Source organism: Pseudopodoces humilis, chromosome 22 (assembly GCF_049639895.1).
Source record: "Pseudopodoces humilis isolate 2021_Gansu_Grassland_sample_001 chromosome 22, ASM4963989v1, whole genome shotgun sequence".
Lineage (NCBI taxonomy): Eukaryota > Metazoa > Chordata > Aves > Passeriformes > Paridae > Pseudopodoces > Pseudopodoces humilis.
In genome coordinates this window covers 5,559,220-5,580,602 of record NC_142221.1, presented here as the reverse complement: position 1 = coordinate 5,580,602, position 21,383 = coordinate 5,559,220, and the positions used below count along the sequence as shown (strand labels likewise).

The following is a 21,383-nucleotide window of genomic DNA, read 5'->3' as shown; positions in this document are numbered from 1 at the left end:
AAGCTTGGTAGAACTTTGTGGCTTTGCCAGTGAGGCAGATCAAGTTGCTGGTGGTGGCCACTGAGTTTTTGGAGACTTTGAATTTTGTGACCTGACCTTGAATTATTCATACTTTGGCATTGAGCAAAATTAAGGCCAGAAGTTGTTTTGGGGGAGTCTGGGGTGTTTGGGAATCAGAGGCTGTTTTTCTTTAAGGAATGTCAGTGACTTTGTTTTAGTGTTTGGCGTAGTCTTCTAAAATGCCTTTTCCCCAAAGAAAGGAACAGATAACACTTTTTTTTTTCCACTTTGTTTGTGAAGAACTTCCAGAAAAGGGTGTAGTGAATATTTCATCACTCTAAAACCTTTTTTTATGCTTTTTTCAATCACTATTTTTATAACGTTTCCTTTAACTAAACGGATGTCTGTGCAAACCTCTCCTGTTGGTGTGAGTGGGACTTGGGGCTGCTCCGGGTTCCAGCTGCGGTGTCCATAGGCGTGAGAGCAGCACAGCGAGCTGCGGAGAGCCCTGGAGAACCAGCCTGGCTCCTCCACCGCTATCTCCTGGTTTTGCTTTGCCTTCCCCAGGAACACCTGGCACAGGTGCCACCGCAGCTGCGAGCGCTCTCGGTGGCGGTGGGAGCGCGCGTCCCCCCGTCTCGCTGATCGCTGTGTCCCTGTGCCCGTATCCCGAGCCGCTTCGCCGTTCCCCTGGCTGATCGCTGTGTCCCTGTGCCCGTATCCCGAGCCGCTCCGCCGTTCCCCTGGCTGGTCGCTGTGTCCCTGTGCCCGTATCCCGAGCCGCTCCGCCGTTCCCCTGGCTGGTCGCTGTGTCCCTGTGCCCGTATCCCGAGCCGCTCCGCCGTTCCCCTGGCTGGTCGCTGTGTCCCAAGCCGCCCAGGAGAGCGGGCCCGGGATCGCGGTGCGCCCGCCGCTCGCGCTGTGCGCGCTCCCCCTTAAAGCGGCGATGCCGCCGGATCAGCGCGGCCGCCCGGGGCTCAGCCGCTGCCCGTTTAAGGCGGGGCCGGGCCTCAGGGTGGAACGGCCATGCTGCGGGCCCGGTGGGTGCTGCCGCTGGCGGTGGGCGCGGGGCTGGGGGCGGCCCTTGCCCGCCGGGAGCACCGGGAGCGGGGCGGTGCGGCCGAGGGGCTGCTGGCCCGCCTGCCCGTGCTGCCCGCCGTGGCAGCGGCCAGCCTGCCCGCGCCGCCGGGCTCGGGGCGCACCGAGCTGAGCAAGTACGGGCTGCCCGGGCTGGCGCAGCTGCGGGGCCGCGAGTCCTACGTGCTGTGCTACGACCCGCGGAGCCGCAGCGCGCTCTGGGTCATCGAGCAGCTCAACCGGGACACGCTCAGCGGCGCTTCGGACCGCGCCGCCTGCGACTTCCAGGAGGACGACTCGGTGCACGAGTATCACCGCGCCACCAACGCCGACTACCGCGGCAGCGGCTTCGACCGCGGGCATCTGGCCGCCGCCGCCAACCACAAGTGGAGCCAGAAGGCCATGCGGGACACCTTCTACTTGAGCAACATCGCCCCGCAGGTACGGCCCCAGCCTGCGGGGGAAGCCGGAGCTGCCTGCGTTCAAGGGCAGACGCTGCTCCCTGCGGGAAACCCTCCGGGAGCGTCGCTGTGTTTGTGTCTGCAGCAGTTCAGGCAGAGAGGGGCCAAAGTCACTCGGAGGTGCCGTGTTTCCTGCTAAATTTAACAACGGGGATCCGGCAAATGCACCTGCCTGTGTGCCTGTCAAGCCAAGAAAGAGAGGCCCGGTTCAGTGCAGCTCCTGTCAGGAGCAGAATTAAATAGGTAGATGAACACCTGCAAAAAATTGCAGCCTTAGGCAATGGTTTCCGTGCTGGGTGTGCAAATAAGGCCACCACAGCTGGCAAAACAGAGGTGATAGTGGAGATCTCACATGGAAAGTGCCTGGGGCTCTCTCTGTGTGATGTGTTACAGAAAAGGCAGGTGGTGTTACTCTGAACAGTGAGGAAATACCCCAGCAACTGACTACTGGTTGTGTTTCTAGAATCCTCATCTAAACCAGAATGCCTGGAATAACCTTGAGAAGTACTGCAGAAGCTTAGCAAGAAACAACAGGAATGTCTACGTCTGCACAGGACCCCTCTTCCTGCCCAGGTAAACATGAGGGCTGAGCTGGACAGGCACCCAGCAGATGCCTCGTGCTGGCAAAGGAAAACAGGCTGAGGGACTAGACACGAGGGATCAACTAAGGGCCCTCTCAGTAGGTGAGACCAGCTGTGCAGAAGTTCTGTGGAAAGGTACTTTAGGATTAGGATTAGTTTATGTATTTCCCATCTAGATGATTATTTCATGAGTCAAGTAGGATTCTTGAGCTGCAGTATAACCATCTTGGTTTTGTTTGCAGTCCTTAACAATTTAGATGATCTGATTACCACATTACACTGCAGACCCCATCCCTGCAGAATAAAGCTTTCAGGTTCAATGTCATGGACTGCTTCTCCACTCAAGGACACAGCTTTATTTTCAAAGATCTCCACATAGCACCAAAGAACAGATGTCTCATGTTGAGATCTCTTCAGTAGCAAGAAATAGCTTGGAAAGTCTGTTAAAGAGAGCCAGCAGGGAGGGGATGTGGGAGCAGCCCCAGTGCACAGCTCACCCTCACCATGTCACATAGCTGCTGCCCCAGCCATGCTTTAAAGTCCTGTTACAGCAGAGCTGCTGCCTTGTGTTGGTGGGGGCTTAGTTAGGGGGTGTTGGAGGACTGAGGGGGTGGAGTGACACCAAACTAGGAGATAACCTGGGATGTTGCTGTTGGTGCAGGATGGAGGCTGATGGGAAGATGTATGTGAAGTACCAAGTGATTGGGAAGAACAACGTGGCTGTCCCCACCCATTTCTTCAAGGTGCTCATCTTGGAAAAGGAGAGTGGGGAGATTGAGTTGCGCTCCTACGTGATGCCCAACAGCCCTGTGGATGATAAAATCCCCCTGGAACGGTTCCTGGTTCCCATTGAGAGCATTGAGCGAGCCTCAGGGCTCCTCTTTGTCCCAAACATCCTCAGGAGAACAAGTAACTTGAAAGCCATCACAGCTGGAAAGCACTGAACCCTGACCAGAACAAACCCAGGTAGGGACTGGCAGTCACCTGCAGAATGATTTCCTTGTGCAGTTGTAAATGCGGGAATTCAGATTCAAACATGTGCTTCTCTCTACCTTTCCCCTTGTGCCGAACTGAAACACAGACACACAACAGGTCTCCAGAGTGGTCAAGCTTAAGGAGGCTTAAGGGCACCACTGCTGCCTTGGAGTTGCGTGAGGCTCACTCAGGCACAAAGGGAAGTCACTAACTGTTGCTGTTTAGCAGGGAAGGAAGGGAGCAAGATGGGTGCCAAGGGAGGAGAGAAGTTCCTGCCTTCCTGTGGCCGAAGAACTGTACCATTGTTTTTTTTCAGAAGATGCTTTTAGCAGTAAAGCTTTGAACACCCATGGTATTGGTTGTTTCTTATCTGCTCTCACCAAAGCTCTGAATATCTCAGCAGGAGTAGGGGAGGATGGAGCCAACTTTTCCAGCTGCTTTCCTGTCTGGGCTCACTGTAGGCAGAGCTTAAGGCTTCACAGATGGAGCCAGACTGATGATGTGTTTTAGTGCTGAGGCTCAATTGAAGCTCCAGCCCTTCCTGCTGTTGGTAAGGATGAAGCCTTGAAGGTGGGCTGGGGGAAGTCAGGCTGAGGCAAGAACAGCTTCAGACTTTATTTCAGTCTGAAGGCTACAGCTCCAGAGGCACTGAGTGTGCCTACACCAAGAGACACCTGGATTTCACAGCAACTGAGGTTCCATACTGCTTTATTCCCACCCCAGATGTCTGAGTTGCTGAGACCAAGTCTGCTGCCAGGCTTGTGCCAGCTGCTGGAAAGCAGCAAGCAGCCCTTGGCTGGACATGCAGGCAGGAGGGCACAGACTTGCTGCTCCCAGCAGCAGTGAATGCCTGGTTGGGCAGCACTGCCACCTCCAGTCTCACTGCCTTGGTCCTGCTGCGCTCCTGCAGTGACTTGCCCAGCACCCCACCTTTGAAGAGCCACCTCCCCAAGGGCAGGTCAGTGGTTTCCATTCCCTCAGCTGTCTCTGGGTGTCTTCACAGCCTCCTCAATGTGTGGTCTCAGTGCAGAGAGAGAGATGAGCAGTGCTTCCTGCAGCAGAACCAGGCCAGTCAGAGCACACCTGGGCCATGTGTGTCACTGCCACAGGCAGACACCCAGCACTGCCCTGTGCACAGCCAGTACCATCAGCCCTACCTCTGTCCGGATGGTTCTGCTGCCTTGGCTGGGACACGTGTTCAGGTAGAAGTCAAACAAGACACTTGGGTCAGTGACCTCCAACTTTGGGTCCACATCAACCCCAGCTTCCAAGCCCTCAAGGCCTCCAAACACAACAAGGGCATGCCTGGGGAGAGCACAAGGACAGGGTGAGAGGGCAGACTGTCTAGGTCTGTGTCCAAGCTCCTGTGTGCTGCTGAAGCAGGGAGCTGTTGCTGATGGCGCCCACTGCAGCTGCCTCCCCACTAAAGCCCCACGGCATCTGGCCAACTGACAGTCCCCAACAGGGACTGTCAAGTCCCTGCTACCAACTCCAGAGAAACAGGAAAATAATCGACCTTGTTCTGGGGTATTTCCCCTGCTCTGCTGCCTGTACCACCCTCACTGGGAGCTCTGAGTAGGGCCAAGCAGGCAGGACACAAACCTGAAGGAGGGCAGAGTGACCTGGTCCACGGAGCTGCCCCGCTCTGAAGTCCCAATAGAGAGATCGTAGCCTTCCTTGAATGGGCACTCAGAAAAGACAGCACCTGGAAAACAGAGTTTGGGGTTACTGCTGCTGTGTCCCATGTGCCTTCTGGACAGGCTGAAACACTCCATGGTTGAGTGCTGGCAGAAGGACTTGTTTTCAGTGCCAGAAGTGCATCTGGAGACAAAATGACTCCTCTTTCCTACATAATTCCCTTGCTGCAAGAGTCTCCCGCATCCTTTTCCTTAAAGCTAAAGACAGGTGCCAGAGACCGCCCCCTAACAGCTCACAGTCTTCCTACAAGGTCAAATCAACCAGAAGATAGGAAAAGAATTTTCCAGGTCTCTTGAACTCAAATTCCACTTCTGGCTCTGATGTGAATGAGTGGGATGCAGTTACCATGGAAACAGAGAAGGGCACCATCTCCTGCTCTTGCTCCACTTGGAGCAATGGTGAGTGAAGGTTACAGGGCAGAGTCCTGGAGGGTGGCTGGGGTAGTTCATGCCTCGTTTCAGCCCTAAAATTTGACTGCCACAAGGCTGCTGGCTGCATGTGTAAGCTGCCCTTCAGACAAGGAGATTTCTAGGACAGAGATGCATGAGTCAGTAGCCTGAGACTGGTGAGGAAGCCCAGACAGAGAATCTCTGTGGATACTCACTCAAGCAGGAGGCCAGGCGGACGCTGTAACCCCAGTACAAGCCTGAGACTGTCCGGGGATGGTGCGAGGACACCACGGTGCCTTTCTGCACTTTGGCTTCTGAAAGAAATCAAAGAGGTTTAACAGCCCCTGTGATCTAGTGAGATTGACTAGCCAGTGCCAGCAGTTTCTCCTGGAACAGGGCACTGACTGGCTGTGCAACATCACCCTCTCTTTTTCCAGAATCTGAAAAAGTATTCTGGAAATTTGGCGAGTTCTGGAAAGCTTGAGTGTGTTTGGGCTGTTTATTGCTGGTCAAAGAGATGTCAATTCTTTCCCGTTATTGAGGGAGGCAATGGTAACAGTGTTACTAAATTCCTGTATGGAGTGAAGGGAACATGCAGAACTAGTTCAACATGTTCAAACCTATCATATGGAAGGACCAGCTGCTGCAGGACTGAAGTTTGCAGATGCTACTGGAGCCATGGATTACCTGGATTCTGAGGCTCCTTCAGGTGCACGGTGACTCGCAGACCAGGGTTCAGTTGTTTGTCAATCTGCACCTCCTGCAGTGACAGTGACCATCAGCACCAGACACTCTAAAAGGACTGGGAAAGGTGGGGAAAGAAGGGAATCCTTTGAGGAAGTGGGGGTCTGTTCTGGCCTGGAGCTGGAATGAGGAGCTCTGTGTGTCTTAAGGGCTTGAAAGTTTGGAGCTTATTTTGCTTCTCAAAGGTTCAGCAGTAAAGCAATGACCTGCTGGAATGCTCGGGGCCTGCTGGGGCTTCGGAAGCCACAAATGTTGCCAAGGCAGAAAGAACAAGACAACAACAGCCTTAAACCCCCTGCCAGCCCACTGCAGCCTTCATAAACCCAGCAACACCCACCCTACCCGCTTCAAATCTGTCAGGGAGACAAGGAAAGTTGTTTTGGCATCTGTGGGTAACAGACACACCTTCCTCATCCCACAGTTAACAAAAGAGCCTCTGCCTGGCTTTGTTGGCCGGTCCAGCACAACGCCCTCCCGGTACTCCGAGTCCTCGTCCACCCGCATGTGGTGGGGGCTGTCCAGGGGGTTGAGCAGCCCTAGAACAGCACAGAGCAAAGAGGTGCTGGAGGGAAAACACAGCTGTAGGTGCAGGTGTTCCCCTGCTCTTTCCTCAGGTCCAGCACTGAACTGGGGAAAAGTCCTGGCCGTCCCAAGCATGAGACTGAGCTCAGAAAGGAGAGACAATTCCATCTTACCTGCAAACTGCAGATCCGCATGTTTCGGAAAAAAGGATTTCCTCAAGTACCTGTCACCAGAGAAAGGTGAAAGATGAAAAGGTATTTTTATGGAATCTGGATCTCAATTCTAGCCCTGTTCTGACTTGAAGGAGCTGAGTATAGAGAAAAGCAAACTTACTGAGGGCACTCCAAGTACTGCAGGATCCGAGCCAGCTGCACACAAGCCTTGCCTTTCCTCCCAATTCCTTCAAAATCCCCCTCCACACTCCTGAAAGTGAAAGCAAGCAGCTTGTTAACTCAGCATGAGATTGGTCAGGTCTCCAGAAACCCAAGCTTTGCTTCTTAATCTGACAATAGCAGCACATCCCTCCCCTCTAACCCTTGTAAAAGGGCTGCTTCAGAGGCAGTTTGTTAACAACTCATCCTTGGAACTCTCTCCATAAGCCAAGTATCTTTTTCAGTTTTGTTTTTTGATCTTTGTGTATTAATGTGACATGGTATTTGGATGCTACTGAGCTTGACGCCCCAGGATTGCGTGTCTTGGCCAGTTAACTCAGATACAGGTACAAATGAAAAACTGAAGGATAGCAAAGCATCTTCTGTAAGGATACAGGGCATGTCCTGTCCCTCCACAGCAAGGTTTAAGGGTACAGGAGACTCAGCCTCTTGTTGCTTTGTCAACCCCATGTTGTGATAAATGATCTAAGTCAACATCTTTTTCCCTGGGATATAGTGGTCCCCATAATCTTGGCACCAGGGAGAGGTACATGCAGTTCCTTCCTGGACTTGGCTTAATAAAAGAGTGAAGGAACAGAAAGCTGAGAGGAAATACTGTGCAGAACACGATGGCTCTTCCTTCAGAATCACATAAACTGCCTAGGTTGGAAGGGAACTTAAAAGATCGTGTTGTTCCACTCCTGCCATGAGCAGGGACACCTTCCACTATCCCAATCTGCTCCAAGCCCTGTCCAACCTTGAACACTTCCAGGGACGGTGCAGCCACAGCTTCTCTGCGAAAGCCATGCCAAGGCCTCATCACCCTCACAGGGAAGAAATCCCTTCCTAAAATCTAATCTAAGCACGCTCTCCTTCAGTCTTCGCCTTACTTCACATCCTCTCCGTGCTCGTCGAACACCACGATCTCGTCCACGCAGAAGATGGCGCATGCGCGGCCGATCTGTCCCGCCAGGTAGGTGCGCAGCTCCAGCGACTGCGCGTTGTTGAGGATGGAGCCGGGCAGGGCCACGCTCAGCGTGTGCTGACGGCCTAAGGACAGGCAGAGAGCCGCTGGGCACTTGTGCTGCGGGAAAAGCAGCTGCTGTTTCTTAGGTTTAATCATACGTTTTCTCTTAAAGATTTCTAGTGCAGTGGTTTGCTGCACAGTGATCGTGCCTGTTTGGGCATGTGAAATGATCTACATCGGATCTATGAAGTAATACCTTTCCTATCGATAGGTAACACTGACTGCCTTTTAAAAGCCACTTTCTAGCACTTTCCACCCAGGTCTCCCCACCGGATCACAGCGGCATCACCTCTGTCCTCCTTCTGTTCCTCCTGCGTCTGGGCTTGTTGTTCTGCCAGCTCTCGCATCCGCTGTTTATCCAGTTTCTTCAGCAGCTTAATTTCCTTCCATTTCTTCTTCTCAGCTTTCCCTGGGAGGGGGAACAGCGCCTGGCGCTAAACACCGCGCCGTGACCGCTCCGAGCGGCCCCAACCCCCATGTGTGCCCGGCCTTTCTTACTCTCCTGCTTCCAGCGCCGCCAGTCCACCTTCCTGTCCTCAACCTACGGGGGACAGCACGCGTTACCGCGGGGCTCCCGTCAGAGTCGGGGCACACCCCGGGCTCCCCTTAGGGTCGCGGGCTGGACCCGGGACCTCCCCGCGCACCTCCAAACCCTTGGACCGCTTCCCCACGCCACTCTCCGTGCCCGCCATCTTCCCCGCGCTGCCGGCCCCGCCCCCTCGCTGGTGATTGGTCGGAGTCATCATGCCACGCCCAGGGGAGGAAACACGTCACGTGGCCGACGTTTAACGGGCCCGCGCGGCAGCGGAGCTAAGCAGGGTCGGTCGCGTTCCGGGAGAGGATGGGTGACCTCAGGGGCCAGCGCAGCGCTGGGTGCAGCCGAGGAAAATCACAATTCCCATGTGGGGGTGTAAAACCTCGGTACTCGCGTCTGCGTGTCTTTGCACAACCCCTGCGTGCGTTCTGGACGATAGGTAGATGCACCCTGCCCTTTGCAGGTTGTGTCATAGCCTAGATAAGAGCCCACGCATGTGGGGGTGTTGCAATTAGTCTTCATGTTAACAATCTAATTGCACGGTTCTTTGTCTGTTTCAGCGATTGTGACTCTCTCCATGTTTGGCACATACATGGGTGCAAAAGGGCTTTCAGCAGCACCCTCAGCCAGCCAGGCTGAGCAAGCAGATGAGATATAACACCAGGAAAGGCAGGTAGATAGGTGGCTGTTTGCCTCCTTCCCTCCCTCCCTCCCTCCCTCCTGCTGGCCCATGCAGCTCTGCCTCCAAGGGGACTGCTGTCACCAGCTGCAGCCCAATACAGAGCTCTCCCCACCAGCCTGACTGGGACGAGTAGCCACCATCACAGGACCCAGTACAGATGAGGCAGCTCACAAGGAGAGCTCCATCAGTCCTGCAGTCATTACAGAGACGTTTACTCTTCCATGATTGCAGTAATTCCACTTTAATAATTTAACTGCTACAAACACTCATTGCACAGTCTGTTGCATGTAACTCCTGCGTGGCTGATGTTTTACACTCTTATCCAGGCTGAAATCGACACTGATGCAATAATTACCTCTCCAGAATTGCTCATGTTACCTCACCAGCTCATTGGGTGGGAGGTTGTGGTGGCCACCTGCAGTAGGAGCAGCCAAGGCCATAGTACCCATCCTCCCCTGCCACTGTGTGCACTTGTCAAAGGCCAGAAGGTTCTGCTCCGCAGCCTGGATGATGCTGCCAAGCCCTGAGAATGTACTGGGAGTAATTTGGAAGGTTCCACAATAGCCAGGCTACTGGTGAAAGCCTGTTTCCTGAGGGCAAACCAATTCTGTGGTCATCTTCCCCAGAGATGCACAGAAAAAAAATAGTGGGAAAATAGTTTATGATGGGAAATGTCATTTCATTTGGTTTATAATCATCAGGATCATAGGAATCACCCTACTGATAGCTGGTGATACTGTTTAGTCCTATAAGAATGTGAGGGCTGGTGGAAATGCTGCCCTGAGTGGGGTTTTGGAATAAGACAAGCCACACTAACCAGCACAGCCTTAAAGGCATGTCCTGAAACACCTTTTCAGAATCTGGTGGCGAGACAGACCGCAGGAGCCATCCTCACCTTGTGTGTTGCTGGATGCATCCCAGAACTGATTAGCAAAGTTTTTACATGTAAGAAATGTCAAATACTGTCAGGGCACACAAAGTCTCACTTATTGAAATAATTTCACAGTGACTGAAAATGTTCCCAAGGCCCTGGGCCTGGAAAAAAATTAAAAATTAGTCTGAAATTTGACAGAATATGTTGTTGAAAGCACTGAAGTAACAACATATCCAAGTTTGTAGACAAGTGAAGAAGAAGAGCAGCTTGGACAGATGAGGACCAAGGACAGCCTGGTTCTTTCCCAGTGTATTCAGGAGCTGGTTTTCTCCTGTTTCCATTTTTGCAGTATGTCATTTGCTGCCTTCAGTGTAGCTTCCTCCTAAAAAATGCCACAGGTTTGGTCAGTGGCTCCCAGCCAAATCCTATTCCCCCTCACTGCAGCCATTCTTTTTACAAAAATCCTTTTCTCATTCTGGAGCATTGCAGGTTGTATGAGACAAGCACAGCCATCTATGGGACAGGCACAGCCACTGGGCAGCTGAAGGGGCACCTAGAGAGTCCCTTCCTTGGCCAAGAAATGTAGGATGCTGATGGGACAAAGTTTAGGATGGCCCTGGCACATCTGCTGCCCCCAGCTCAGCTCATGGGTCTGTAGGAGTGGTTGCTCCAGCTGGGATGCCATGGTGGGGCTCCAACGCCCAAGGCATCCTGCATTTCTTCTTAGCATTTCTCTCATTAAACCAGCCCTGATTATTAGTCCCAACCTTGCTTTCCTTAGTGCTGTCACGTATCTCACCTTTGCAAAGCAGAACCGGATGAAATTGGTGTAGTTGTTCTTGTGGGCCTCGCTGTAGAAAGCGGAGAGCGGGATGGCAGCAAGCCCCTGGGAAGGGGAAGCAGGTGGAGCTGAGGTTCCTGCTCTGGGGCTGGCCTGCAGCCTGCTGTGCCCCAGTGTGGGTGAACTCCAGACCCCCAGCCACGAGCTTGGCTGGGCACAAACCCACCCAGGCCAAAGACAGCAGAAAGGGCCAGACCCATTTACCTTGCTCTTGACCATCCACTTTGCAAATCTGTAGTCGTAGGGCTCATCTGAGTTGGGGACATCAGGGACATCAGATTCTGCAGGAGAAGCACAGCAGGACAGAGGCTGGGGCAGCTGCCAGGTGCCTCATCCTTGCAGCTTGGATGGGGAACATGCAGTCCACCCCTGCTTTGATGATGGTTCCTGTCCCTGCCAGTACCACCCCCCACACCCAGCCCACCTGGGAAGCACTGCAGGTGACTCACTGAACTGGGAGATGTCTGCCACCAGGAAGTAGGTGCCCTCAGGGATGATGGGTTTCATCCCCACACCATCCAGGCTCTGAACCAGCCAGTCTCTCTTTTGCTGCAGCTCCTTGGGCAGCTGGACAAAGTAGCTCTCTGGTTTTCCATAGAGCCTGAGCTCCCTCTGGAAACCCTGAGCCACGGCCTCCTGGAAGGAGAGAGGAGCCAGTGCCCAGTAGGAAGATGGTCAAGGCCTTCTTGGGAACTGAAGTTCCTGCAATTCACAGGTGATGAGGGAGCTCTCTGCCTCCACCCCCTCTGAACTGCCCCTTAGATTTGTCAGTGCAAGATAAGGAATATACCCCAGGCAGGCTGGACTCTCCCCTTTCTCCCAGACATGGGGCAACTGTAGGGAGAAAGGAAGGAGTCTCTCCAGGGCACCACAAATCACTTCTGTGTGCCTTTCAGGTCAGCTGTGGGCAAAAGGACCATCTCTTAGCCCTGCTCTGAGGGCTTGGGAATTGCAGGGCCAGGTGCAGGGAGCTGCCTTACCTGGGCAATTGTGGCACAGTGGTACACTGAGTTCTGGTGCACAGTACGAAGGTGCTGCAGCAGCCTGTCAGGTCCCACAGTCCAGCCCACCTGTGGCCAGGAGAGGAGGAGGAAGATGCTGAGTCTCTGGGTACCTGCTCAGGCTCCCCTTTCTGTGCCTGTGCTGGTTTCATTGTATTTTCAACACAGAACTTTCATGAAGCACCTCTGGTACTTTCAGACCCTGAGGCTCAAAGCTGAGCGTGGCCCCAGTGCTGTGCCATGGCAAAGGGACAGGGATAGGGACACAACAAGGGGCCACATGGGATATTCACCTTCCATCCAGTGACACTGAAGGTCTTCCCAGCACTCCCAACAGTCACCGTGCGGTCCCACATCCCTTGCAAGCTGGCTGGCAATGAAAGGAGAGAAGCCCCAATGGCAGAGCTCAGCATGCTCCTTTCTGGGCTGCATTAATGGCACGTGGGAGCTCTCTGTCCACCATAACCCACAGTGATCTTTTGTGTTCACAGCACATCTTTCACCTGGATGAGCCTCAAAGCACATCCCAAGCAGGCAGCCAGGTTCCTCAAGAGCATCTCTTTTTAATTAAGCATTTTCACAGTCATGTACCCAGCCCCAGGGGCTCTTGGAGATGCCAAGCACCATCACCCTGCATCAGGGTGACAGCATGTTACTCCCAACTGGAAGAACAGGCTCAAATCACGTTGAAATGGATTTCCTGAAACTAGAGACACTCAGAAAACTGTGGCTTTACAAAGCATGGAGGAAAAAAACTGGAGTTTCACTGGAGCCATTTTGTTCTAGATCTCTCCTCTGACTGGCTCTGAAGTCAGAGCTTCTGTTTAGGAGCTGGTTTGGAGGCTGAGGTTGAAGTGCAGCAAAATACCTCCAGTGGGGGATTCATGCCTAGTACAGCTGTGAATGCAGGCAGCTCCTGAGATTTCCAGGAGTGCAGTGCAATCCCCATGCCCAGCCCTGCCCAGCCCAGCCCTGCCCAGCCCAGCCCAGCCCAGCTCAGCCCAGCCCAGCCCAGCCCAGCCCAGCCCAGCCCCATACCGATGTGGATGTGCTGCTTCCCATCGTAGACCAGCCACTCGTACACCTCGTCGCTGATGCACAGCACGTCGTGCTTCACACACAGCTCTGCAATCAGCCCCAGCTCCCCACGGCTGAACACCTGCAGCAGGCACAGAGTGTGGCAGAGCTACAGCAGGAGCATTTCTGAGCCCCTGCCTGTCCCTGAAGGTTGTGTGCATCCTCCTGGCACCATCTTGCATGCCAGGGTGGGTAGGAGCTGGCTGAAGTGGTCTAACAAGGCAAAAGCACTGCTGGCACAAAAGACTAAAAAGAGCCTAAAGAGCCAAGAAGATTGAGCACAGCATGTGAAGCCCCCACAACACCCACTTCCCTTGTGTGCAAGGCAGGTTGAGTCACTGCTGCACTGCAAATGTGGCTGCAGCACCCCAGCAGCTTCCAAAGCCCAGCATGGCCAGCAGCATTACCTTGCCCAGAGGGTTGTTGGGTGAGTTCAGGACGATGGCTTTTGTCCGTTCACTGAATTTAGAAGCCAGTTCAGCTGGGTCCAGCTGCCAGTCTGCACTAGACATCAACTTTCCATCTTTTGGAGGATTCTAGAGAGAACACGGGAATCTTGGTTTGCTTTGCACTTTGTTTACCACTCACCTCTTTGCTGACTGCTGTGACTCTTCCCTTTTCCAGCCACTCACCGGTCTCAGAGGGACAAACACAGGTGTCCCACCAGCCATTCTCACCATCGGCTCATAGCAGTCAAAGAAGGGTTCAATGATTATCACCTTGAAGAAAGGAACATGTCAGCATCCTCCTGGTCCTGCTCAGACCTTCCCTGAGGAGTGCAGAGTGCAATGGGAGGGACAGGACATTTTAACCCCTTAATTACTGTAATGGAGAACCTGCATTGCCTGTGGGGAGTGTCAGGAAGGACACCACCACTCAGGACAAAAAGGGTTAATTTGCTTTATCCAGAAATGAGGCGGTACCCTGCAGCAAAATAATTCTTCCTTTGGAAACTCAAGTACTGCAGAATGGGCATAAAACTAGTTTTGCTTTGGAAAAGGGCAATGAAAACCAGCCTGCAGGTTGCCTGGGGGAAGGCTGCCAGTGCAACAAGCCCTAATCTTGGGTTACCTCATCACCTTCATCCACTAAAGCCTGGAAGCAGCAGAACAGGGCCTGGTATGCCCCCACAGTCACCATCACATTTGTCATAGGATCCAGGTCTCGTCCAAGCAGCTTCTCGAAAAACTGGGCTAGGACTGTCACCAGAGGCGGGTGGCCCTGTGGGGTGAGAGGAGGGTGGGAACTGGGTTGCAGAAGACTCCTAAACCAAGAATGAACCTTTGGAAGGGGAGCCCTTCTTCCAGCCCAGCTGCTTCAAACATCCCAGTAAAGCAGGGAGTTACTGGGAACAGTGGGCATGAGAGTTTTGCCTCATGTTTTTTCCTGTTTATTGCTGCCTGATGAGCTCTGAAGCAGCCAAGACTGATGGGAAATGAGGGAGTAGTGCTGGGGAGGGAGATCTGTCCACGCACAAAGGCACGGGTGTACTGGTGCAGCATGTGGTTCCCCCCGCCGAGGGCTTTCGTGAACGCCTCCGTCAGGAAGTCTGGTGGAGGGAAGTCGGGGAAGCCCTGGCCCAGGTTCACCTTGGAGTAGGTAGCAGCCAGTTTTACAAACTCCACCCTGGAGAGAAGGGAAACAAAAGCATTTTCAGAGGGTCTGAGCAGTGTGCTGGCACCGGGTCTGCTCACAGCATCCCTTTGGAAGGGGTGGGGTTGGTGTCCCTCCTGCAGAGCCACCCTGCTGCTCACAGGCAGGCAGGACCAAGCACAGGTCATTTCAGACCTGTTGCAATTAAACCAAAGATGATGAACTATTGCACTGGATTTCTCTCAGGAAACAGCTCCTGTGGTCAAGTGTGTGGACACAGCTGAAAGCCTGTGGTGTTTCTGATCACACTGGACCGAGTAGGAGGGGACTTGGCAGTTTTCAAGCTCATACCAGCTCTGCAAAATTTAGCAGCTCACTTCCACCTTCACTCACTGTGAAGGCCTCTGCAGAGGGCAAGGTGGGCTGTACTCACTGCTCATCTCAAACCAAACCAGAGCCAGCTCACTGGCAGTTTGTGGCTTGAACCCAGGCATAGCAGGGCCTTGGGGAAACACCATTTAAATCTACTCTTCCAGCATGCAACTTTCCCAATCCCACATTGTGCCTGGCAGGATGGGAGTGGCATTTGCAGCAGCCCTTCACCTGCCTCTCTGCTTTCAGTGCCCCAAGGCAAGTTTGGAGCAGGTGCCAGGCTGCAGCCAGTGTGCAGCAAATATTTGGCTCAGATTTGTGTGCCACTGGGATCATTTGGGTGGATGGGTCAGAGGGAGGGTGATGCTTCTGCCTGCCCAGTGGTGCAAAACACCTGATACATCATGAAGTGAGAGCTGCAGGTACAGAACTGACCCACAGTAAAGTCTTCTGGGAAAACCTTACTCTGATGTACTTCCTGAGCACATGCAAAGCAGTTGAGCAGAAACTTCTGCTCTGTGCTGTGTGGCTACTGTGGTTTCAGTCTGGTTTTAGGACACCTGAAACCACATCTACCACCTGGGTAAACCAGATAATTCTTTTAACTCACCAGATATTTTTATCTATTCCCTCTAGCCTCCGAGCTTGCACTGGCCTTGACATTTTTGCCTGCAGAGAGTGAGAAAGAAAGTGAGTTTGAAGCTTTTAAATGAGGCCACAAAGGGGCTGTGGCATCCCCAGGGAAGTTTTTCCCAACAGAAGGTGTGCCCTTTAATATTGCTTCATGGACTGTTCCTGACTGACTTTAGAGCAGTAATACTGTTGCAGTGGTTTCTGTTTTCACTTACAAGTTTCAACAAGAATTGGGGAAACAAATGAACAAGAGAAGCTTTTGTACATTCCCTGGGGAAACAGCAGTGTCTTAAACCTCATTACCTGTTGGGATTAGTCATGGGCTCAAGCTCAGCTGGGCTCTAACAGCCAGGCCAAGGACCCCAGACCTCAGGCTTTTACCTTCCATAACCTCTCCATCTTCAAGGGAAGGACCTCCTTACTCTACAAGCCATGAAATACCCCCTTTCCTAGAAGAACAAACTACTTTATTCCATGCTGCTCTATGAAGTAGCAGAAGTAGATACTCTTCTGTCCTGATGAAGTGCTTGGTGGGGGGGCTTGCTCTAGATCCTGTAAAATGTGTGGTTTTCTATTTAAAGTCCATGTCAAACCCAAGCAGTAACTAGGTACAGGTAAGAGAGAGCAGAGCACAGAGGTCAGTGTGATGTACAGAGACACTGAGGTACCATGCCGTGACTGGTTTGTAATTTCCATGTACATCATGGCTCAGGGGAGTGGAAAGACAGGAGGAAACACTGAAAGCAAAACCCTCCTTCCAGTTGAATAAGCACAGTGGGAGAAAGTTAGATGTGCTTTATGGGGAATTCAAAACGAGGATGATGAAAAGAGGCAGACAGAATTTAGGAACTCAGCAGAGCAGGGAAAAGGTACCCAGACAGGGAAGGGGCTGCAAACTGGAGACAAATGATGCTCAGTGTACCAGAAAGAGCCAGCATGGGGGCATGAGGAGGGCAGCCCTGAAGCAATAAGTCAAGAAAAACATTGTCACTACTGTAAATAAAATACATTTGAACTGGAACAAGGAAGGCATGTGAAAGCAGCTGAGGTGAGATGCAGAGCTGGGATGTGCAGGGGTCTGTGCTCTGCTGTTCCCACATCACTGCACCAGAATTTGGGTAGTTCCCCAAGGATATTTTTCACTGAGGTTCTTAGATTTATATATAGCTTCAGCCCTTACCAGAGATCTTTGCAAACACCCTGCAGAGGAGCCCTGTGTTTCAGAGGGCACCAGGTGGACTCTGCTCCACCCTGGTGCCAGGCAGCCAGCCACTGACAAGCAGAAGTCACTGGCTTCAGGGCAAGCTCTCTCCTCTCCTCTCCTCTCCTCTCCTCTCCTCTCCTCTCCTCTCCTCTCCTCTCCTCTCCTCTCCTCTCCTCTCCTCTCCTCTCCTCTCCTCTCCTCTCCTCTCCTCTCCTCTCCTCTCCTCTCCTCCCCCCTCCCCTCCCTCCCCCCCCCCCTCCTTCCCTCTCCCTCCCCCCCCCACCCCCCCCCCCCCTCCCCTCCCCTCCCTCCCTCCCCTCCCCTCCTCCCCTCCCCCCCCCCCCCCTCCCCCCTCCTCCCTCCCTCTCCTTCCTCCCCTTCCTCCCCTCCCCCCCCCTCCCCCCCCCCCCCCTCCCCTCCCCTCCCTCCCCTCCCCTCCCCTCCCCTCCTCTCCTCTCCTCTCCTCTCCTCTCCTCTCCTCCCCTCTCCTCTCCTCTCCTCTCCTCTCCTCTCCTCTCCTCTCCTCTCCTCTCCTCTCCTCTCCTCTCCTCTCCTCTCCTCTCCTCTCCTCCCCTCCCCTCCCTTCTTTCTGCACAAGCTCATGGCTGTTTCAGTCAAAAGACCTGGTGCCTGAGCTGATTTGGGTGGGAGCAAAAGGATTTATGGCTTGGGAAGTAAAAGATATCTGGAGGTAAAATATTAACAGCTCTGGTGCTATTCTTGCAAGGTGGGGCTGCTGCAGGTCAGAGAATTTAACAGATGACCAAGTGTGATGGGGATCAGTGGGAAGAAGGTGCCTTAAGCCTTGAAATTCCCAGGTCTGATGAAAGGTTTTGTCTGCTTCAGGACCAGAAATAACAAATACTTTTTTTTTTTCCTGATGTCCTCTCCACCCCATCCTATCCTCAGCCTGTGTGTAATGCTGCTGGAAAGCAACACAGGCTCAGGACCATGCAGCCCTCAAATCTGTTTCAGCCTGTTCAGGTCCCCAGAGAGAAGGTGGAGTTTGCCTGGCAGCCACACAGGAGAGTTGAGTACCAGTGCAGAAGACTTGAAGAAGACTTCCACCACTGACTCCATTGTGTGTGACTCCCTTGCTCTACATGTTGGGATCTCTGAGTGGAATGCTGATATTTTCCAAGTACTTTGCAAGCCAAGAGGCTCTAGTGGAGACCATCAGATGAAGCAACCTCACAAAAAAGGAGCCTTCCCCTCTCTGAAGGATATCCCCTTACTTATGAGGATCCTTTAAACACACGCCCTGGAAATAAGGAGGTACAGAGGAAGTTGCACCAAAGTGGCTTTTCCTGACGTGGTCAGTCTGCCCTTATTGCCAAAGTGAGCTGCCCTGTGCAGGCTGCCAGCCAGGAACAGTCCCACTGGGCATTCCATACCTCTCTGGAGCAGGAGCTATGTCCAGCACTGCTGTTCCTCCCCAGCAAGAAGTGACGCAGGGACAGTCCCACTCTCCTGAGCATGCCACGGCTCCTGCTGCCTCACTCCTACAGACACAGACCTGCAATTCCCCAGAGACAAAGGAGAGGGCTGAGACAATTTCACCACAGGGTTAAAGCAAACAGGTACCTGGGATGGGGCAGGCCCAGACCCAAAGCTGAGGTTGCTCTGCCACAGAGAGGAAAAGGCAAAACGAGCTGCTTTGTATGTCATCACTGCAATGTCCAGCAGTGCTGGGGCTGTACTTTGTGCCCATGACACACAGAATCAGGATCACAAGGGCAACCATAACTTCTGCCTTCTCTCTCCCAATCCAGGCTTCCCCCACTTTCCTCTGCACTGATGGGAGTGGTACGGACACCAGCAAGAGGACATCCTCTGGGAATTTGGTACTCAGCATCAGCTCCCCATCCAGTGTCACTGGGCCCAGGTAACTCTTACCTCTGCCCTTCCTCCCTAACAGCACTTTCCCGGCCCATACCGAGAATCTCTGGCCTCTCAGCTGCTGCAGCTCTGGTTTAGTCACAAGTTTTATTCCAATTAACAGGATGTCACCTTCTCTTGCTAAAATTATTTTGGAGATTATCTTCCCTTCAAGGCCCCAAACAAATTAATTTCTGTGTCTAAAATGCAGCCTGTTCCTTCACCTCAGGTTCCTTCAACTATTCTAAAGCATTACTTAAACATGCAGTTTTTAAACTAAAATAAGTGAATGTTTTATTAAGTATTTGAGATAAAAGCAATGAGGCTGGAGGATGCATGCACCTGGATTATGACCAGCCATGAATAATCTGCCAAAATATTAATTAAAAGAGGTTTGAAGCTGATCAGCCCACAGGTAGCTCTCAATACTCCTAAGGGCACTTTCCATCCCTACATGCAGGATCCAAGTCCCCCGTGTCTGCATTTTTTGTTATTTCTAAAAAAAGTGCAAAGCAGCTGCCAGCCAAGACCAGTGGGTTTCACATCTGTTTTCTAAGTGGGAAAAAATAGCACAATTTATGGAAAAATGGGATCATCATATTTCTCATGACTATGAAATCTCCACCTTGGAGTCCTGGAATAAGGGGACCTACCTTGCAGGGGACAGAACCAAAGCGTGGCAGTAAAAAAGGCTTTATCAGATTGCAGCAGAGCTGTGTAAGAGCTGTGCACAAGGCTGGGGGCAGCAGCGGGGAGCAGCCGACCGGGACTCCGCGCACTCTGGAAGGGTGCACTGGACTGAGCAGCGGATTTTGGAGGTGACGGCCAGAAGGTCACCTCGGGGACTGGTCACTCACCACCTCCAGCCCGCGGGTCGCAGCCGTCTCCTCCATCCCGGTGCTCCTCAAGCCGCCCCCCGGCAGCTCGGGGGTGCACCCGGGAGGCTTTGGGGACACGGCTGTCCCTGGATGTGCCTCAGGAGGAGCGCAGGACCGGGGCGGGCGCAGGGCGAGAGCAGCAGCAGCGCCAGCAGGAGCTGACGCTGGGGACAAAGCAGCTGCCAGAGCGACAGCGGGGACAAAACCGACTTACATCGAGCTGGGCCGCGCTGCTTTACGCTGCAAAGCCGGGCACAGCCGCCCGGGATGCCCTGGCACACATCCTGCCTTCTCCTCTGCCCGAAAGGCTTGGGCTGCGGCTGGCACTTCCTGGGAGGAGCCGCAGGGGCCGCAGGAAAGCAGCGCTGCAGCTGCAGCCCTGCTGGGGAGCAGCGTACCGGGAGCAGGCTCTGTGGGCTCACGCGGGTTTGGCTGCCTGGGGAAATAACCCAGCTTGTTGTTCAGGTGGAAGCTCATGCTGGCATAACCATAGCGGCATATTTTTTGTGGTTTGGCTGTAAATACTTTAGCATGGCAATGGCAGGGAATTTCCCTTTGAATTAAGCCTTCTGTCGTTTTGAGAAATTAATTTTTAAGTCAAAATCCTCTCCAAAATTTCATCCTGCGGTCTTAATATTATTAGAGAAGGGAAGGGATAAGCGTAAGGCCCTCCTGCCACGACACAACCTAGAGCAGATCCTGCAGCATTGCCCGACCCCTGGGCTGTGGGTGGCCGGGCAGGGATAGCATCGCTTTCAGTGCGGGGATGTGGGAGCCGAGCTCTCCATCGGTGTTTGAGAGTTTGCTGCCGGGAGGTGTTGAGAGAAAACTGCCCTCTCTTCCCTCTTACTTTTGTGACAAGGCTTGACCTGCACCGATGAGTCAGGTCGTGTAAGTCTCTTGAATAATTTGTGTCTCCCTTTCACAGCAGGAAAAAGTGAGCCATGGGGAGAGGAAGCAGCTGCATCTGCTGTGCCAAAGGTTACCAATCCCAACCCGACATCCCACAGGCATCCCTGAGGTGATTAAGCAGGAGAGAATGTCTGCAGGGAGAGGAAAACTGTTTTCTAAATTTCTGGTTAACTCAAACACTGAAACAAACAGATGGAAGGAAAACTTGGTTCTGTAAGAATGTTCACATCACATCCGGAGCCATCGAATGGCTCAGCGGCATTTTCCCCTGTGCTTTCTCTGCTCTGTCCTCTGCCAGCCTTTTGCCTTCCCTGATTGTTATTTGCCCCTGAACTGAGCTTGTTTGATTAAATATGTTAGCAAAAAACCAGTTTGGCAGAAAAGGGGCTAATATTTTATCAGGTCCATGAGTTGAACTGGGTCAGGGTGGATGTGAGGGCAAAAGGTCCTGCAAGGAAAAAAAGAGGTGGGCAGGGAGGAGCAGGGAGAAAAAGGGATGGACACAAGCCTCCACCTTCTCTTTCAGGATTTAGACGTTATATTGGTCTAACAGTATAATGAAATTTTACCTTAATGCCCTCTTGAAATTCAGCAGAAATTTCTGGATGAGGTCAGATCCTTTACATGCTTGTGATAAATGAACTTATAAAAATTCGTAGAGATCTAAATAAATATATTTGTAGCGATAATAATATAAAATATAAAGTACGGTGTGGCCCACAAGTCCTTCCCAGATCTAGTCGCGAATTCCCACTCGAGAGATAACGATCCTAGCCGGCGCCTATCAACGGAAAAGAATGAACAGGACATGGGCCATCAGGCTGACAGGGAAGGGCTCGGACAAGATACTCATCACCGGACCTGAACACCCCGCCTTGCAGGCCACTGTTGGGGAAGCAATCAGGCAGACAAAGGGAAAAAAAGTCCAGCCGAGATATCCATCAGCTCCAACCCGGATCCAACCATCCCATCCAGATGGCCTGAACCAAAATGAAATCAAGGAACACTCAGAACTTCTTTACATATGAGGAGACTCTGCCCGGACGTCTATTTGACTC

General features: G+C 52.8%; 3 protein-coding genes and 1 long non-coding RNA gene across 7 annotated transcripts; 2 read left to right on the top strand and 2 right to left on the bottom strand.

Moving 5' to 3' along the window:
* Positions 1 to 1,011: 1,011 nt before the first annotated feature.
* On the top strand, positions 1,012 to 3,444 carry ENDOG (endonuclease G). 2 transcript variants are annotated; one of them, XM_014256365.2, is made up of 4 exons: positions 1,012 to 1,518; positions 2,002 to 2,111; positions 2,781 to 3,085; positions 3,201 to 3,444. In XM_014256365.2, exons 1-3 carry the CDS (start codon positions 1,027 to 1,029, stop codon positions 3,061 to 3,063), a joined length of 885 nt encoding a protein of 294 aa, XP_014111840.2. In that variant the 5' UTR covers positions 1,012 to 1,026; the 3' UTR covers positions 3,064 to 3,085; positions 3,201 to 3,444. The 2 variants fall into 2 exon arrangements, with proteins under 2 accessions (XP_014111840.2, XP_005527301.2); XM_005527244.3 differs by having other exon boundaries at positions 2,781 to 3,444.
* Positions 3,445 to 3,932: 488 nt separating this feature from the next.
* SPOUT1 (SPOUT domain containing methyltransferase 1) lies at positions 3,933 to 8,550 on the bottom strand. The gene is made up of 12 exons (XM_005527245.3): positions 8,490 to 8,550; positions 8,344 to 8,386; positions 8,135 to 8,254; positions 7,709 to 7,868; positions 6,781 to 6,870; positions 6,621 to 6,670; positions 6,331 to 6,461; positions 5,869 to 5,941; positions 5,397 to 5,495; positions 4,697 to 4,799; positions 4,252 to 4,399; positions 3,933 to 4,146 (listed from the first exon to the last, which is right to left on the bottom strand). The coding sequence occupies exons 1-12, from the start codon at positions 8,535 to 8,537 to the stop codon at positions 4,072 to 4,074; spliced, it is 1,140 nt and encodes a 379-aa protein (XP_005527302.1). The 5' UTR covers positions 8,538 to 8,550; the 3' UTR covers positions 3,933 to 4,071.
* Positions 8,551 to 9,284: 734 nt separating this feature from the next.
* On the bottom strand, positions 9,285 to 19,771 carry KYAT1 (kynurenine aminotransferase 1). 3 transcript variants are annotated; one of them, XM_005527246.3, is made up of 14 exons: positions 19,628 to 19,765; positions 18,052 to 18,173; positions 15,431 to 15,489; positions 14,331 to 14,481; positions 13,927 to 14,076; positions 13,488 to 13,574; positions 13,263 to 13,391; positions 12,817 to 12,937; positions 12,072 to 12,148; positions 11,758 to 11,847; positions 11,227 to 11,413; positions 10,982 to 11,058; positions 10,736 to 10,822; positions 9,285 to 10,318 (listed from the first exon to the last, which is right to left on the bottom strand). In XM_005527246.3, exons 2-14 carry the CDS (start codon positions 18,133 to 18,135, stop codon positions 10,250 to 10,252), a joined length of 1,368 nt encoding a protein of 455 aa, XP_005527303.1. In that variant the 5' UTR covers positions 18,136 to 18,173; positions 19,628 to 19,765; the 3' UTR covers positions 9,285 to 10,249. The 3 variants fall into 3 exon arrangements, 2 of the variants coding, with proteins under 2 accessions (XP_005527303.1, XP_087921793.1); XM_088065667.1 differs by lacking the exon at positions 19,628 to 19,765 and adding an exon at positions 19,189 to 19,556; XR_015774369.1 differs by lacking the exon at positions 9,285 to 10,318 and having other exon boundaries at positions 10,808 to 10,822; positions 11,202 to 11,413; positions 19,628 to 19,771.
* LOC148182674 (uncharacterized) lies at positions 18,193 to 21,030 on the top strand. Its single transcript, XR_015774370.1, has 2 exons — positions 18,193 to 18,542; positions 20,342 to 21,030. It is a non-coding gene; the product is annotated as an uncharacterized LOC148182674 (long non-coding RNA).
* Positions 21,031 to 21,383: the final 353 nt, after the last annotated feature.

Coding starts and splice junctions, on each gene's coding strand:
- ENDOG (XM_014256365.2), top strand. CDS start 1,027: ATGCTGCGGGCCCGGTGGGTGCTGCCGCTGGCGGTGGGCGCGGGGCTG. Junction 1,519..2,001: donor TGAGCAACATCGCCCCGCAG/GTACGGCCCCAG, acceptor TTGTGTTTCTAG/AATCCTCATCTAAACCAGAA. Junction 2,112..2,780: donor GGACCCCTCTTCCTGCCCAG/GTAAACATGAGG, acceptor CTGTTGGTGCAG/GATGGAGGCTGATGGGAAGA.
- SPOUT1 (XM_005527245.3), bottom strand. CDS start 8,537: ATGGCGGGCACGGAGAGTGGCGTGGGGAAGCGGTCCAAGGGTTTGGAG. Junction 6,462..6,620: donor TGCGGATCTGCAGTTTGCAG/GTAAGATGGAAT, acceptor GTGCTGTTCTAG/GGCTGCTCAACCCCCTGGAC. Junction 5,942..6,330: donor TTAACTGTGGGATGAGGAAG/GTGTGTCTGTTA, acceptor CTGTCACTGCAG/GAGGTGCAGATTGACAAACA.
- KYAT1 (XM_005527246.3), bottom strand. CDS start 18,135: ATGCTCAGGAGAGTGGGACTGTCCCTGCGTCACTTCTTGCTGGGGAGG. Junction 14,077..14,330: donor ACCAGTACACCCGTGCCTTT/GTGCGTGGACAG, acceptor CTCACCCCACAG/GGCCACCCGCCTCTGGTGAC. Junction 11,848..12,071: donor TCAGTGTCACTGGATGGAAG/GTGAATATCCCA, acceptor TCCTGGCCACAG/GTGGGCTGGACTGTGGGACC.